Source organism: Bufo gargarizans, chromosome 1, assembly GCF_014858855.1.
Source record: "Bufo gargarizans isolate SCDJY-AF-19 chromosome 1, ASM1485885v1, whole genome shotgun sequence".
Lineage (NCBI taxonomy): Eukaryota > Metazoa > Chordata > Amphibia > Anura > Bufonidae > Bufo > Bufo gargarizans.
In genome coordinates this window covers 388,613,933-388,631,309 of record NC_058080.1, presented here as the reverse complement: position 1 = coordinate 388,631,309, position 17,377 = coordinate 388,613,933, and the positions used below count along the sequence as shown (strand labels likewise).

Sequence of the window (17,377 nt, the reverse complement as noted above, 5' to 3'; positions counted from 1 at the left end):
CTCTGAGCTGAGACCTGTTGGTAACATTGGGGGTCTGATTGGGGTTCTGAGCTTAAGTCTGATTAACACTGGGGGTCTGATCTGAGGTCTAACGATTTTTTTTTCCTCATATTTTCCATCACTAAAACCTAGGTACATCTTATGGGCAGGTGCGTCGTATAGATCCAAAAATACGGTATATACAGTACAGACAAAAAGTTTGGACACACCTTCTCATTCAAAGAGTTTTCTTTATTTTCATGACTATGAAAATTGTAGATTCACACTGAAGGCATCAAAACTATCAATCAACACATGTGGAATTATATACATAACAAAAAAGTGTGAAACAACTGAAAATATGTCATATTCTAGGTTCTTTAAAGTAGCCACCTTTTGCTTTGATTACTGCTTTGCACACTCTTGGCATTCTCTTGATGAGCTTCAAGAGGTAGTCACCTGAAATGGTCTTCCAACAGTCTAGAAGGAGTTCCCAGAGATGCTTAGCACTTGTTGGCCCTTTTGCCTTCACTCTGCGGTCCAGCTCACCCCAAACCATTTCGATTGGGTTCAGGTCCGATGACTGTGGAGGCCAGGTCATCTGGCGCAGCACCCCATCACTCTCCTTCATGGTCAAATAGCCCTTACACAGCCTGGAGGTGTGTTTGGGGTCATTGTCCTGTTGAAAAATAAATGATGGTCCAACTAAACGCAAACCGGATGGAATAGCATGCTGCAGCAAGATGCTGTGGTAGCCATGCTGGTTCAGTATGTCTTCAATTTTGAATAAATACCCAACAGTGTCACCAGCAAAGTACCCCCACACCATCACACCTCCTCCTCCATGCTTCATGGTGGGAACCAGGCATGTAGAGTACATCTGTTCACCTTTTCCGCGTCGCACAAAGACACGGTGGTTGGAACCAAAGATCTCAAATTTGGACTCAACAGACCAAAGCACAGATTTCCACTGGTCTAATGTCCATTCCTTGTGTTCTTTAGCCCAAACAAGTCTCTTCTGCTTGTTGCCTGTCCTTAGCAGTGGTTTTCTAGCAGATATTCTACCATGAAGGCCTGATTCACACAGTCTCCTCTTAACAGTTGTTCTAGAGATGTGTCTGCTGCTAGAACTCTGCGTGGCATTGACCTGGTCTCTAATCTGAGCTGCTGTTAACCTGCAATTTCTGAGGCTGGTGACTCGGATGAACTTATCCTCCGCAGCAGAGGTGACTCTTGGTCTTCCTTTCCTGGGGCGGTCCGGATGTGAGCCAGTTTCTTTGTAGCGCTTGATGGTTTTTGTGACTGCACTTGGGGACACTTTCAAAGTTTTCCCAATTTTTCGGACTGACTGACCTTCATTTCCTAAAGTAATGATGGCCACTCGTTTTTCTTTACTTAGCTGCTTTTTTCTTGCCATAATACAAATTCTAACAGTCTATTCAGTAGGACTATCAGCCGTGTATCCACCTGACTTCTCCACAACGCAACTGATGGTCCCAACCCCATTTATAAGGCAAGAAATCCCACTTATTAAACCTGACAGGGCACACCTGTGAAGTGAAAACCATTTCAGGTGACTACCTCTTGAAGCTCATCAAGAGAATGCCAAAAGTGTGCGAAGCACTAATCAAAGCAAAAGGTGGCTACTTTGAAGAACCTAGAATATGACATATTTTCAGTTTTTTCACACTTTTTTGTTATGTATATAATTCCACATGTGTTAATTCATAGTTTTGATGCCTTCAGTGTGAATCTACAATTTCCATAGTCATGAAAATAAAGAAAACTCCTTGAATGAGAAGGTGTGTCCAAACTTTTGGTCTGTACTGTAAGTGAAAGCATAGCAAGTCTCATATGTCTCTATATGTTTTTATCAAAAAGGATTTCATATAATGCAAGTGTATGTATTTGCCACATATGGTTGCAGAAATTTTAGCAAAACGATCTGCTGAATAAGGCTAGGGGTATAGGTCGACATTGGTTGCGGCCAGGATTGCAGAGTAGCAGTGATCCCATAGAAATGAACGGGATCACATAGTGAGTCACAAAAAAATCAATAGTGTTGGATTTTTTTGTGGCTCTTGCTGCAATCTCATTCATTTCTGTGGGATCACTGCTATTCTGCGATCCTGGCTACTACAGCTGTCGTGTGACCAGTGTCATCGTGTAGCCCTAGCCAATATCCTAATGCAGAGAGTTAATAATGAGGGTAAAGCCTCATGCACACTACCATATTATATCTCTGTACAACCTCTGAGCTCTGGAGCCATAATATGGTGCACATACAAGTCTATAGGGTCCAGGTGTATCTTGTATGCCTCTGGTTTTTATGGAGGCATATGGAATTTTCTTTTGTCATATTCCAGAGTTTCTGTCATGCTCCATTAGATGCCATACTACATAAGTATTGTCTCTCGAGAAGCAATGGTTCAAGGTGAGAATATCTCGTAATCCAATGCTGTATCAATGGCTCCTTAGTACAGCACTACAGGAACTGTAAGCTTACATACAACCTTCTTGCACATGGCTTGCTACGGGCTCTTGCTTACATGGATTCTCTACCACTGATGCAGTTTAATAGGAGGCATATTTATTCTGAGTGCAGAACCGTGCCATCGAGCCCTAAAAGATCCAGCCAGTAATAGAAAGATCCAGCCAGTTTATTTCTTATCAAACCTTACATGTGCTAAGCCAGTAGCCAGAAGCATAGACTACAGGCAAAATCCTTTGTTAGAATAAATGTGTATATTGGATATTGAGGGTCTTTTACTATGGCTGTACTGGAGTAGAAATGTCGCAAACTTTGTCCCAATTGTTAGTTTGCAACAAAATTTGTGACATTTTAGCATTTTTTCCTAAAAAGTGTGTGTGTGGTGGAGGGGGGGCTTGGTGCATTCAGGACTCTGCAGCCTGAGTAGATTTCAGTTCTGGTGCATAGAGAGCTGAAGATGTGACAAGAGGAGTGTGCCCCTTAATAAATTAGTCTGATCTTGCACCAGCTGGGTTTTTGCTAAGACTGGCTTGAGGTTGAGGTTGCACATTATTTTTTTCCAGCAATGTAAAAATGCTACTAGCATTCCTTTCCCACTAAACCACGGACCACTGGCAAAATGGTGCAACAGATTTTTTTTAAATTAGGTGTGCCAAAATTTGGTACATATTATAATAGGTTCCAGGCACATTCACCTTCATAGATATGGGCTGAAGTGGAGTTGAACTCGAGGGAGCAGGTTACTGCAGTGCTGCTCCCACTGTAACCAGTTCCATCCACTACACCAGGGATCAGCAATCTTCGGCACTCCAGTCAGTGGTGTATCTTGGTTTTGTGCTGCCCTAGGCGAGACTAAACTCGGGCACCCCCCTAACGCGCGGACGCAAAAGGCAGGGGGCGGTCGGGAGGAAGTCAGGAGGAGGAGGAAGTAAGACTTTCAACACCTTCACTATGTGGCGCCGGCGATGCTGCTCGCATAGTGAAGAATCGGATCGGACAAGGGGCAGAAAAAAAATATTTAGCATATTGTGTAACTATCACTAAGCAAACAAGGCATTTTGCCGCCCCATTGGCAAGTGCCGCCCTAGGCAAATGCCTTGTTTGCCTTGTGATAGATACACCCCTGACTCCAGTTGCTGTGAAACTACAACTCCCGGCGTACACACTTACTTGGCTGTTCTTGTAACTCCCATAGAAGTGAAAGGAGGATTCTGGGAGTTGTAGTTTCAAAACACCAGGAGTGCTGAAGGTTGCTGATCCGTGTACTACACAATGGCCAGAGCTATGTAGATCTGAGATTGGCTTCTGGAGCTACTCCTTAAAAGTTGGGGCACAGGGTGACGGACCCCAACCAGACAGAAATTGATGACCGACCCTGAGGATGATAGGACATCAATAGTGAAATCCTGGAATACTCCTTTAAGGGGACTTGAACATGCATTTGCTTGTATAATACACTGCAATACTTCTGTGGACCTGCAGTGTCATTCTATTACCATCTCCCTGTGCGTATTTTAACCTGCCCACTAAAATGGCAGGCCTGAGGCCTTCATAAGAATCCCAACGGCCATGACAACTGCTTGACATCCCACAATTAACTGGGTCAGATGAGTTAAAAGTCCAGGATCACAGTTATTTCTCATTCCTGACGCTGGCACTTGGTGTGCATGGAGTGTGTATGAAGCAGACGTGCCGTACACTCCCCGCATGAATATCTTTCTGATACAGTAGAGTTATCTCATGAAATGATACGTGTGTTCTTTTAGCGATTCACTGAAGAGTAAATGACAGACATACAATCATGACAGCATACATTTTTAGATAAAAAATAATTTTATTCTGACTTTATAAATCTAAAATACATCTATGTCATTGTACAATGTACATTTCCCAAGTGCATTATGGGATTAACATGAAACCATCCTTCCTCAAGAGAAGAAAAATTATAACTTTTCCAATAAAAAGTATATTATCTGTTCATTATTAATCTGCAAAATTATATTAACGGTCCATTACAAGGTAAAGCACTTAGGGCAGAAGTCACTAAACATTTGTATGCCAATAGACCCTTTTCCGGTGCTGGCAAACACACTGCAGTGGTCCCTCAAGATACAATGGGCTCCGGGTACAATACCTACAATGGTGTTTCCTGAACCATCATATGTTGAAACTAGTCAATATACATTGTCTCAGACTCAGTTCTAACCAATCAACATGGCCATTTCTCTGGTGAAACACCTGTACTATTTGTCCAGTAGCTCCTCTCTACATGTCCTGTACTGCCCTCTATCTGTACCAGGATGAGCTGCTCCTTTGGATGTCAGGTGAGGGCGGCTCAGGATCCTGAAAAAGCTCCTGTCCTCCTCATCAAAAGTAATTTACAGCTCCCAGCAACTATTCCGTACGTTCATATATACTTGCTTTATCTGTGTTAAATCTTTATTTTCTCTTATCTTGGTCTGACATTTTGGGGCTTTGGAACCAATTCCATTTTTTCCCTAGAGTTACAAACTCAAGTTACAATGGTTTTAACTTATAATGGTCATCCTGCAACCAATTAATATTGTAACTTGAGGGACCAGTGTATTGTCTATTTGCATGAATGCCCATTCAAGTATATTGGTGTTTTATTCTTTCAGATCCTCACTGTATTAGCATTTGCTGTAAATGGCAAATAAACAGTAATAGAACAGTGAAAACTGATTGAGCTGAAGAGCCACTGTTAACTGCCTGCATAAAAGAGTCATTCCCATATCTTCTGGGTTGTGGTTCCAGTGTTATATATCCATTAATAATTTGGATGTGTGGGGGAGGGTCAGTGACACTGTAATAAAACAAGAAAATATAGTCAATTATGGAAAGGAAGACAAAAACGTTGCGAATTTAAAGAACAATACCATCACTCCAGCTTCTACATTTCCACAAATGACCCAGCACCACCACTTTCTGCCAAATTGGTAATCACAGTTGTGACTATGAACTGCGGTCGTTGTCATTGCTTTTAACAATTATGACAACACAGACACTGGTAACTTTACAGTGTAGCCCCCTTGACTGAAATTACAGCTGGCATTGGAGGTACAAATATTGAGGTCCCCTGACGCCACTTCCTTGCCTCACTTGTACTTCTCCCTCAGACCTACCATACCCTGGTATCAAGTTAATAAACTATGGCCAATCATCATGGAAGACATTTCCACCTACAATTGAACCTTTCTGTATTGGTAGAGTGTAGGTTGGTTTGGCAGTGAGACATACTGTAGGTTAAATATCAGGCAAATAATAGTTGCAATTGTCATTGTTCACCATTATAGTTTGTCTCCTTCTGAAAACAATGGCCCAGATTTAGAGTTAAGGCCCCCATAAACATTAGTGTACCCAACAATTCTCCCAGGAGATAAGCTGCCACCAGAAGTATCTGACGGTGACTTTCTTCGCTGAGCAAACCATGTATTTGTATGAGGGAGTTGTGAGGGAGTCAGGAGACATAGCTCTTGGCAGAAGGAATGGTTTGGCCAACAGTTGTTGAATATGTGTGGGGATCTTTAGACAAAGTAGACACTTAGACGGGCAATCTATAAATGTGTCACCATTATCACAGTGGCCCAGGCTGTATGATAAATCTGGCACATCTATAGGCTGCTCCCCTTTTAGATGTCTTAGGGCAGTGTTCCTCAACTCCAGTCCTCAGGGCCCACCTATCGCTCATGATTTCAGAATATCCCACAGAATGAATACCTGTGGTAAGTTGATGCATTGACATTAATTATATCACCTGCTCAATGTTAAGGAAATCCTGAAAAGATGTCCAGCAGGTGGGCCGTGAGCACTGGAGTTGAGGAACACTGTCTTAGGGTGAATTCACGTGTGGCAGAAAAGTTTTTTTACACAAACTTCTGCAATCTGGAAAATCAGTTCCATTAAGGAGGCTTGCAGAAATCCATGTGCTTGCTGCCAAAACAACCCCATTTAAATGAATCAAAGTGATTTTCAGTCACAGAAATTTCCGGGGGAAAAAATCTGCTACGTGACCCCATAACCCTTCTCCTCCAAGCCACAAACCTGCTCAAATGTGGGGAAAAATACACAATTTGACTTTTTGCAACAAATATGCCACAATTTTAGACAAAATCAAGCACAGCGAAGTATCTACCATTGCAAGCATGGTTTCCAAGAGTATTTTTGTGTTAAATAGGACAGCTGCAATTAGAAGCAGGTTTATTACGTTCACAAACACGCACACCAGGCACACAGTAAGAGATTTAGGCCTCATGCACACGACCGTTGTGTGCATCCGTGGCCGTTGTGCCGTTTTCCGTTTTTTTTCACGGACCCATTGACTTTCAATGGGTCCGTGGAAAAATCGGAAAATGCACCGTTTGGCAGCCGCATCCGTGAGCCGTGTTTCCTGGCCGTGAAAAAAATATGACCTGTCCTATTTTTTTCACGGCCAACGGTTCACGGGCCCATTCAAGTCAATGGGTCCGTGAAAGAACACGGATGCACACAAGATTGGCATCCGTGTCCGTGATCCGTGGCCGTAGGTTTTAGTTTCATACAGACGGATCCGAAGATCCGTCTGCATAAAAGCTTGTTCTGATCTAAGTTTTCACTTCGTGAAAACTCATTTCCGACAGTATATTCTAACACAGAAGCGTTCCCATGGTGATGGGGACGCTTCTAGTTAGAATACACTGCAAACTTTGTACAAGACTGCCCCCTGCTGCCTGGCAGCACCCGATCTCTTACAGGGGGATATGATAGCACAATTAACCCCTTCATATCCCCCTGTAAGAGATCAGGGCTGCCAGGCAGCAGGGGGCAGACCCCCCCCCCCCTCCCCAGTTTGAATATCATTGTGCGGCCCCCCCCCTCCCCTGTTGTTAACTCGTTGGTGGCCAGTGTGCGCACCCCCCTCCCTCCCTCCCTCTATTGTTTTAATACATTGGGGCCAGTGTGCGCGCCCCCCCCCAACCCCCCCTCCCTCCCTCTATTGTTTTAATACATTGGGGCCAGTGTGCGCGCGCCCCCCCAACCCCCCCTCCCTCCCTCTATTGTTTTAATACATTGGGGCCAGTGTGCGCACCCCCCCAACCCCCCCCCCCCTCCCTCCCTCTATTGTAATCATCATCGGTGGCAGCGGAGTAGAAGATTTTCATACTTACCTGCTTCTTGCTGCTGCGATGTCTGCGTCCGGCCGGGAGCTCCTCCTACTGGTAAGTGACAGGTCTGTGCGGCGCATTGCTGTCACTTACCAGTAGGAGGAGCTCCCGGCCGGACGCAGACATCGCAGCAGCAAGAAGCAGGTAAGTATGAAAATCTTCTACTCCGCTGCCACCGATGATGATTACAATAGAGGGAGGGGGGGGGGGGGGGTTGGGGGGGTGCGCACACTGGCCCCAATGTATTAAAACAATAGAGAGAGGGAGGGAGGGGGGGTTGGGGGGGCGCGCGCACACTGGCCCCAATGTATTAAAACAATAGAGGGAGGGAGGGGGGGGGGGTTGTGGGGGCGCGCACACTGGCCCCAATGTATTAAAATAATAGAGGGGGGGTTGGGGGGCGCGCGCACACTGGCCCCAATGTATTAAAACAATAGAGGGAGGGAGGGGGGTGCGCACACTGGCCACCAACGAGTTAACAACAGGGGAGGGGGGGCCCACTGGCCACCAATGAGTTAAAAACAGGGGGGGGGGGTCTGCCCCCTGCTGCCTGGCAGCACCTGCCAGGCAGCAGGGGGCAGTCATGTACACAGTTTTTTTGTATATTCTAACCTGAAGCGTCTCCATCACCATGGGAACGCCTCTGTGTTAGAATATACTGTCGGAAATGAGTTTCACGATGTAGCTCATATCCGACAGTATATTCTAACATAGAGGCGTTCCCATGGTGATGGGGACGCTACAAGTTAAAATATACCATCGGATTGGAGAAAACTCCAATCCGATGGTATAACAGAACTCCAGACTTTACATTGAAAGTCAATGGGGACGGATCCGTTTGAAATGGCACCATATTGTGTCAACATCAAACGGATCCGTCCCCATTGACTTGCATTGTAATTCAGGACGGATCCGTTTGGCTCCGCACGGCCAGGCGGACACCAAAATGACTTTTTTTTCATGTCCGTGGATCCTCCAAAAATCAAGGAAGACCCACGGACGGAAAAACGGTCACGGATCACGGACCCACGGACCCCGTTTTTGCGGGCCGTGAAAAAAAACTGTCGTGTGCATGAGGCCTTAGCCTGTTAGTGGGTGAGGCATTTCACATCTCAGTGCTAAAGATCTTTTGTTTGCTTTGTGTTTCTCCACTGAAGTCAATATAAGGCCTCATGCACACGACCGTTGTGTGCATCCGTGGCCGTTGTGCCGTTTTCCGTTTTTTTTCACGGACCCATTGACTTTCAATGGGTCCGTGGAAAAATCGGAAAATGCACCGTTTGGCAGCCGCATCCGTGAGCCGTGTTTCCTGGCCGTGAAAAAAATATGACCTGTCCTATTTTTTTCACGGCCAACGGTTCACGGGCCCATTCAAGTCAATGGGTCCGTGAAAGAACACGGATGCACACAAGATTGGCATCCGTGTCCGTGATCCGTGGCCGTAGGTTTTAGTTTCATACAGACGGATCCGAAGATCCGTCTGCATAAAAGCTTTTTCTGATCTAAGTTTTCACTTCGTGAAAACTCATTTCCGACAGTATATTCTAACACAGAAGCGTTCCCATGGTGATGGGGACGCTTCTAGTTAGAATACACTGCAAACTTTGTACAAGACTCCCCCCTGCTGCCTGGCAGCACCCGATCTCTTACAGGGGGATATGATAGTACAATTAACCCCATCATATCCCCCTGTAAGAGATCAGGGCTGCCAGGCAGCAGGGGGCAGACCCCCCCCCCCCTCCCCAGTTTGAATATCATTGTGCGGCCCCCCCCCCCTCCCCTGTTGTTAACTCGTTGGTGGCCAGTGTGCGCACCCCCCTCCCTCCCTCCCTCTATTGTTTTAATACATTGGGGCCAGTGTGCGCGCCCCCCCCCCAACCCCCCCTCCCTCCCTCTATTGTTTTAATACATTGGGGCCAGTGTGCGCGCGCCCCCCCAACCCCCCCTCCCTCCCTCTATTGTTTTAATACATTGGGGCCAGTGTGCGCGCGCCCCCCCAACCCCCCCTCCCTCCCTCTATTGTTTTAATACATTGGGGCCAGTGTGCGCGCGCCCCCCCAACCCCCCCTCCCTCCCTCTATTGTTTTAATACATTGGGGCCAGTGTGCGCACCCCCCCAACCCCCCCCCCCCTCCCTCCCTCTATTGTAATCATCATCGGTGGCAGCGGAGTAGAAGATTTTCATACTTACCTGCTTCTTGCTGCTGCGATGTCTGCGTCCGGCCGGGAGCTCCTCCTACTGGTAAGTGACAGGTCTGTGCGGCGCATTGCTGTCACTTACCAGTAGGAGGAGCTCCCGGCCGGACGCAGACATCGCAGCAGCAAGAAGCAGGTAAGTATGAAAATCTTCTACTCCGCTGCCACCGATGATGATTACAATAGAGGGAGGGAGGGGGGGGGGGGGGTTGGGGGGGTGCGCACACTGGCCCCAATGTATTAAAACAATAGAGAGAGGGAGGGAGGGGGGGTTGGGGGGGCGCGCGCACACTGGCCCCAATGTATTAAAACAATAGAGGGAGGGAGGGGGGGGGGGTTGGGGGGGCGCGCGCACACTGGCCCCAATGTATTAAAATAATAGAGGGGGGGTTGGGGGGCGCGCGCACACTGGCCCCAATGTATTAAAATAATAGAGGGGGGGTTGGGGGGCGCGCGCACACTGGCCCCAATGTATTAAAACAATAGAGGGAGGGAGGGGGGTGCGCACACTGGCCACCAACGAGTTAACAACAGGGGGGGGGGTCTGCCCCCTGCTGCCTGGCAGCACCTGCCAGGCAGCAGGGGGCAGTCATGTACACAGTTTTTTTGTATATTCTAACCTGAAGCGTCTCCATCACCATGGGAACGCCTCTGTGTTAGAATATACTGTCGGAAATGAGTTTCACGATGTAGCTCATATCCGACAGTATATTCTAACATAGAGGCGTTCCCATGGTGATGGGGACGCTACAAGTTAAAATATACCATCGGATTGGAGAAAACTCCAATCCGATGGTATAACAGAACTCCAGACTTTACATTGAAAGTCAATGGGGACGGATCCGTTTGAAATGGCACCATATTGTGTCAACATCAAACGGATCCGTCCCCATTGACTTGCATTGTAATTCAGGACGGATCCGTTTGGCTCCGCACGGCCAGGCGGACACCAAAATGACTTTTTTTTCATGTCCGTGGATCCTCCAAAAATCAAGGAAGACCCACGGACGAAAAAACGGTCACGGATCACGGACCCACGGACCCCGTTTTTGCGGGCCGTGAAAAAAAACTGTCGTGTGCATGAGGCCTAATTCTCACATGAAGATGCCATGAAACTAGCAAACTGTGAGATGTCTGCCACAAAGGTCTGTCCCTCACATGGATATCCTGATGGTCAAGAGGAACTAGAGCAAGGGGGACTCCTGTCAAAATGTTCTTCTATGTCATAGATACATGTGGAAAGATGACACTTGATAGGGAAAGTTGTTTTTTTTTTTATCACACAATGGGGAAGATTTACCAAAACTGGTGTAAAGGAAAACTGTCTTAGGCTACTTTCCCACTAGTGTTTTAATTTTACGGTATTGAGATCCGTCATAGGGGCTCAATACCGGAAAAAACGCTTTAGTTTTGTCCCCATTCATTGTCAATGGGGACAAAACTGAACTGAATAAAACGGAATGCTCCAAAATGCATTCCGTTTAGTTGCGTTCCCATACCGGAGAGCAAACCGCAACATGTTGTAGTTTGCTTTCCGTCCTGGGATGTGGAGCAAGATGGGTCTTGCATGTCCCCCAATGCAAGTCAATGGGGACGGATCCGTTTTCTCTGCCACAATAGAAAACGGATCCGTCCTCCACTGACTTACAATGAGCTTGTGACACATCCGTCTTAGCAATGTTAAAGATAATACAACCGGATCCGTTCATAATGGATGCAGATGGTTGTGTTATCAGTAACAGAAGCGTTTTTGCTGAGCCCTCCCGGATCCAGTAAAAATGCTGGTGTGAAAGTAGCCTTAGTTGGCCATAGCAACCAATCAGATTCCACCTTTCATTTTCCAAAGGAGCTTCGAAAAATGAAAGGTGTAATCTGATTGGTTGCTATGGGTGACTATGCCAGTTCTACTTTACACCAGTTTTGATAAATCCCCCCCAGTATTTAAGGAGTTTGAGAGTTCCATATTATATATTATACAATTATATATCAGCTGTGGTCTGAGACGGGAAGCAACTAGTTGAGGATAGGTAGGGCACTCCCCAGCTGCAGGTAGGATTCAGCATAGGAGGGGGCACCTCTGTCAATGTAAGAAATACGGTAAAAAAAACATTGAAACAAAAAAACATGTAAAACACCATTAAAATGTAACACACTGGCATTTTTTCAAGCAAGGCAAAAAACATTACTAATGGATATCTATGGGACAAAAACCTGAGAAAATGCCAGACCCAGAGCATGCTGCAAATTAAAACGAAAACACCACTGACCCACAATATGTACGTCGAGTGTGATAAAACACCACTATATAAAAACACTTTTGTGTGCTGCATTTACTGTTTCTCATATACTGCCATGTAAATTCTGGAGCTGGCACGTACTGAAAAAAATATATAAACTAAAAGAACACCAGCAACAACACACCAAAACCTACAAAACCCCTCAAATTGCCAACACAAAAAAAACAACTATGTGTGTCCCCAGACTAAAGCTGACAGAGGTACTGTAAGAAATCAGCTGATGTGACTGCCGTCTACCACGCTTACTGATTCCTAAGGGTGTCTCCACACGCTGCAGAAAATTCCGCGAATGAAAATCAGTTCCATTCGCTTGAAGAAATCCATGTGCTTTCAGCCCTATTCAAATGAATGAACTTATATTCAGTCGCGGAATTTTCTGCAACAACATCCGCCGCATGTGAAGGCACCCTGAGAGTGCTGACACTAGTCAGACATTGTGCTCTAGGCCGGGTGGCTGCCATATCAACTCATTTATCGCATGGCAGAAGTGCTCTGTTAGTTTAGGCAGTGACATTATGACTGTACTGGTGTCTCTGCCGGTCTGTCTGATCGGAATCTATTATGTGTGAACCTCAATTTTGTATATTTGTATTAAAGAAAATGTTTGCTACTTATGTTTGCTACCTATGCGATGCTACCTTCTTTCCTAAGTAATGTCCAAATGACATCATGTCCTCTTGCAGAGGCCACAGAGAACTACCTACAGGGGAGCTCTACCCATAAAGCCAGAGTAGTTATGGTAGATGGTAACTACAGGATAAGGCTACTTTCACACTAGCGTTCGGGTTTCCGTTCGTGAGCTCCGTTTGAAGGAGCTCACGAGCGGACCCGAACGCAGCCGTCCAGCCCTGATGCAGTCTGAATGGAGGCGGATCCGCTCAGACTGCATCAGTCTGGCGGCGTTCAGCCTCCGCTCCGCTCGCCTCCGCACGGACAGGCGGACAGCTGAACGCTGCTTGCAGCGTTCGGGTGTCCGCCTGGCCGTTCGGAGGCGTGCGGATCCGTGCGGATCCGTCCAGACTTTCAATGTAAGTCAATGGGGACGGATCCGTTTGAAGATGCCACAATGTGGCTCAATCTTCAAGCGGATCCGTCCCCCATTGACTTTACATTGAAAGTCTGGACGGATCCGTCCCAGGCTATTTTCACACTTAGCTTTTTTTTGCTAATATAATGCAGACGGATCCGTTCTGAACGGAGCCTCCGTCTGCATTATTATGAGCGGATCCGTTCAGAACGGATCCGCCCGAACGCTAGTGTGAAAGTAGCCATAGTTGTGAGGACATGTGGAAGGAATATATAGGAGTTAAAAAATCTATTTGAGCTCACCTTCATAAATTTGTTAGAGAAACTGGCCTTCAAATGGACGACCAATAGGCAGTACTTCTGCCAAACAATAATACAAACCTTTATCACCTCCACAAACCAAAGGCAAAAATAAACCAGAAATGTACATTGTGGCAAAAATGTAAAGATCATCAATGTGTAGAAAGAGTACACAAAATGGCACAGGGCTGCTGTCTGCAGTCTTTATACGTGTCAGAGTCTTAGTAATATTAGGTTTGCCTTCTTCATTTGTCATTAACATCGAGCTCATACAGTTCAATAAAAAGTCATTTATTAAGCTGATAAATGGTCAGTCACGTTGGTTAGACTCTAGATTAATAAATAACCTACTCTGTAAGTATACCTGCCATTAGCATGATCCAATTGCTCAAGGCTATGTCTAACCTCAGAAATTCAACACAACTCATTTCAGTAGTCTGATAAATATCAAGAATGAGAGTGAGACTATGCTGTTCTCTTTGTACTAAATACTGGAGCTTTTATAAAAAAATGAATGGCTTTATAAAAAAAATGAATAAAAGAGTCATACTCATCTGACTGATTCCCTTGCCCTCCAGTTCCACCACTTTCCAAGTCTCTTCATGTCTCTACTTCCTGGTTCCTCTCAATAAGGAAATGTAACTGCTCAGCCTATCACAAGCAGCATCAGTGATCAACCTCAGTCAAAGGTTGGCTCACATTACCATGTCAAGAAGCACCAGAAAGTAGAGACAGGTGGGGAATCGGTGAGATAAATAAGGCATCCTGAATGACATGCCAAGAGGGTCCAATATTGCTTATTTTATTAATTTTTTTAAGCCATCCTGATTGACATGCCATAGAGGGTCCCACATCTGTACAAACGCTTCTGAAATCTTGCTCACACACTGTTGACTTCCACTTCCCAGGCATGTGAAGTGACCTACTAAGCCGTAGTGATGGAGCATCCCACCGAGCTGCCAGGCACAGGAATTAACACTGCAGGTGCAGGATTTTAGTAGCATTTCTGCTGACATGGGACCCTCTTTAGCATGTAACACACACTACATTAGGTGTACTTACAGCCCAGACAGCATGACTATTCAAAAGAATGGCTCATCCAGATGACTACTTGTGGCTAATTACTATAGTGCACACACCAGTTTAAAAGAGAGTTTTTTGCACTGTACTTTTTAAGTGATATAGAATCATTCATAGATTGAAAACTCTTGCAAGCAGGGCCCTCAGTCCTCTAGTTTTAATTGTTGACGTCTTCGTTGCTATGTTATTTATGACTGTTTGTAACTTGAACCCCCTGATGGTAAAGCACTGATTGACTATCAAAGCTTATTAGAGCACTAAACACAGAACCACAAAAAAAAAAACAACTAACATAATCTTGTTTTGCCTGATATCACAATTGCAGACTATAAAAAATAACAGGAGACATAGCATTCTAGAGAGTCAGTTTTGAGACTAGGCTAGGTAGGGCTAGGAGAAGGAAGCATATGTGTGTAGCTGACAGGGTAGCTCATCCTGGATCTGGTACCACTCGGGATGGATCCAGAACATCTCCAAAAAGTAGGCCAAATGCAAGAGAGATGTAGAGACCTAAGGGATAAATACGATAAAAAAGAGGTGAATAGGGTGGCTCACTTGTCCACTACCAGGATGCAGGTGCTCTAATCAATATGGTTCACCCACACATAAAAATAGAAATTATTCAGTAGATGATTGGCACTCTTTGTGGACTCACACTGAAACGTATATTCTCAAATAAAATAATCACTTTATTGGTGAAGCTATAATATTTAAAAATCTAATAAAAAGAGGTATTGATGAGGATATAAAAAATTGAGAACCACGATATAAATATCAGTAGATAACCCTATCAGTAGATAACAATATATGATAGTGAAAGAGCTATTAATATTGGACACTTGATAAAAATAAAAACCACAATTAGTAGATAGCAAAAATGTTAGTAGATAGTAATATTGTATATACATACACACAATTGTAAAAGTTTGCACTAAAAGAGTTTGCGCTAAAAAAAGAAGTATATAGCAGTGCATGTGTATCGGTATAAACAATTAATTGCAAGTATATAACTCACACTATATCAATTCATGCAACACTGCTACCACAATACCTGGTGGTCTATTTCTTTAACAGTGGCCATTTTTTGTGTCCTTTTGGTGGCGCTGATTTTTGAATATGTATAACAGTAAAGGTATCCAATGTGAATTATTCACAGTAGGTTGGTAAACATCCAAGATCCTTCTTACTTTCAGTTTGTTATCAGCCTAGGTACCTTTAAAAACACGCTGCATACGGCAGTCTCCCATTTATATTCACGTGGGATGCCACGTCCGGCATGCAACTGAGATCTCTCAGCAACTAACTGTGAGTCAGTACGAATATGGGGAGAATATAAAGGGGAGACTGCCGTATCATATGTATGAATGCAGCGTGTTTTTAACCACTTCAGCCCCGCTAGGTGAAACCCCCTTCATGACCAGAGCACTTTTTACACTTCGGCACTACACTACTTTCACCGTTTATCGCTCGGTCATGCAACTTACCATACAAATGAAATTTACCTCCTTTTCTTCTCACTAATAGAGCTTTCATTTGGTGGTATTTCATTGCTGCTGGCATTTTTACTTTTTTTGTTATTAATCAAAATGTAACGATTTTTTTGCAAAAAAATGACATTTTTCACTTTCAGCTGTAAAATTTTGCAAATAAAATGACATCCATATATAAATTTTTCGCCAAATTTATTGTTCTACATGTCTTTGATAAAAAAAAAATGTTTGGGCAAAAAAAAAAATGGTTTGGGTAAAAGTTATAGCATTTACAAACTATGGTACAAAAATGTGAATTTCCGCTTTTTGAAACAGCTCTGACTTTCTGAGCACCTGTCATGATTCCTGAGGTTCTACAATGCCCAGACAGTAGAAAACCCCCACAAATGACCCCATTTCGGAAAGCAGACACCCTAAGGTATTCACTGATGGGCATAGTGAGTTCATAGAACTTTTTATTTTTTTGTCACAAGTTAGCGGAAAATGATGATGATTTTTTATTTTTTATTTTTTCTTACAAAGTCTCATATTCCACTAACTTGCAACAAAAAATAAAAAATTCTAGGAACTCGCCATGCCCCTCACAGAATACCTTGGGGTGTCTTCTTTCCAAAATGGGGTCACTTGTGGGGTAGTTATACTGCCCTGGCAATTTAGGGGCCCAAATGTGTGAGAAGAACTTTGCAATCAAAATGTGTAAAAAATGACCGGTGAAATCCAAAAGGTGCACTTTGGAATATGTGCCCCTTTGCCCACCTTGGCTGCAAAAAAGTGTCACACATGTGGTATCGCCGTACTCAGGAGAAGTTGGGGAATGTGTTTTGGGGGGTCATTTTACATATACCCATGCTGGGTGAGAAAAATATCTTGGTCAAATGCCAACTTTGTATAAAAAAATGGGAAAAGTTGTCTTTTGCCAAGATATTTCTCTCACCCAGCATCGGTATATGTAAAATGACACCCCAAAACACATTCCCCAACTTCTCCTGAGTACGGCGATACCAGATGTGTCCACTTTTTTGCTGCCAAGGTGGGCAAAGGGGCACATATTCCAAAGTGCACCTTTCAGATTTTGCAGGCCATTTTTTACACATTTTGATTGCAAGGTACTTCTCACACATTTGGGCCCCTAAATTGCCAGGGCAGTATAACTACGCCACAAGTGACCCCATTTTGGAAAGAAGAGAATTTTTTATTTTTTGTCACAAGTTAGCGGAAAATGCTGATTTTTTTTTTTCTCTTTTTTCCTTACAAAGTCTCATATTCCACTAACTTGCGACAAAAAATAAAAAATTCTAGGAACTCGCCATGCCCCTCACGGAATACCTTGGGGTGTCTTCTTTCCAAAATGGGGTC

At 44.5% G+C, this 17,377-nt stretch overlaps 1 protein-coding gene across 1 annotated transcript in view; it reads right to left on the bottom strand.

Moving 5' to 3' along the window:
* Positions 1-4,384: 4,384 nt before the first annotated feature.
* TRABD2A (TraB domain containing 2A) overlaps positions 4,385-17,377 on the bottom strand; it is a 98,162-nt gene continuing 85,169 nt past the window's right edge. The window contains exon 7 of the mRNA XM_044285649.1: positions 4,385-5,294. Coding sequence (XP_044141584.1) covers positions 5,114-5,294 — 181 coding nt within the window. The 3' untranslated portion in view covers positions 4,385-5,113. The remainder of the gene's footprint in view (positions 5,295-17,377) is intronic.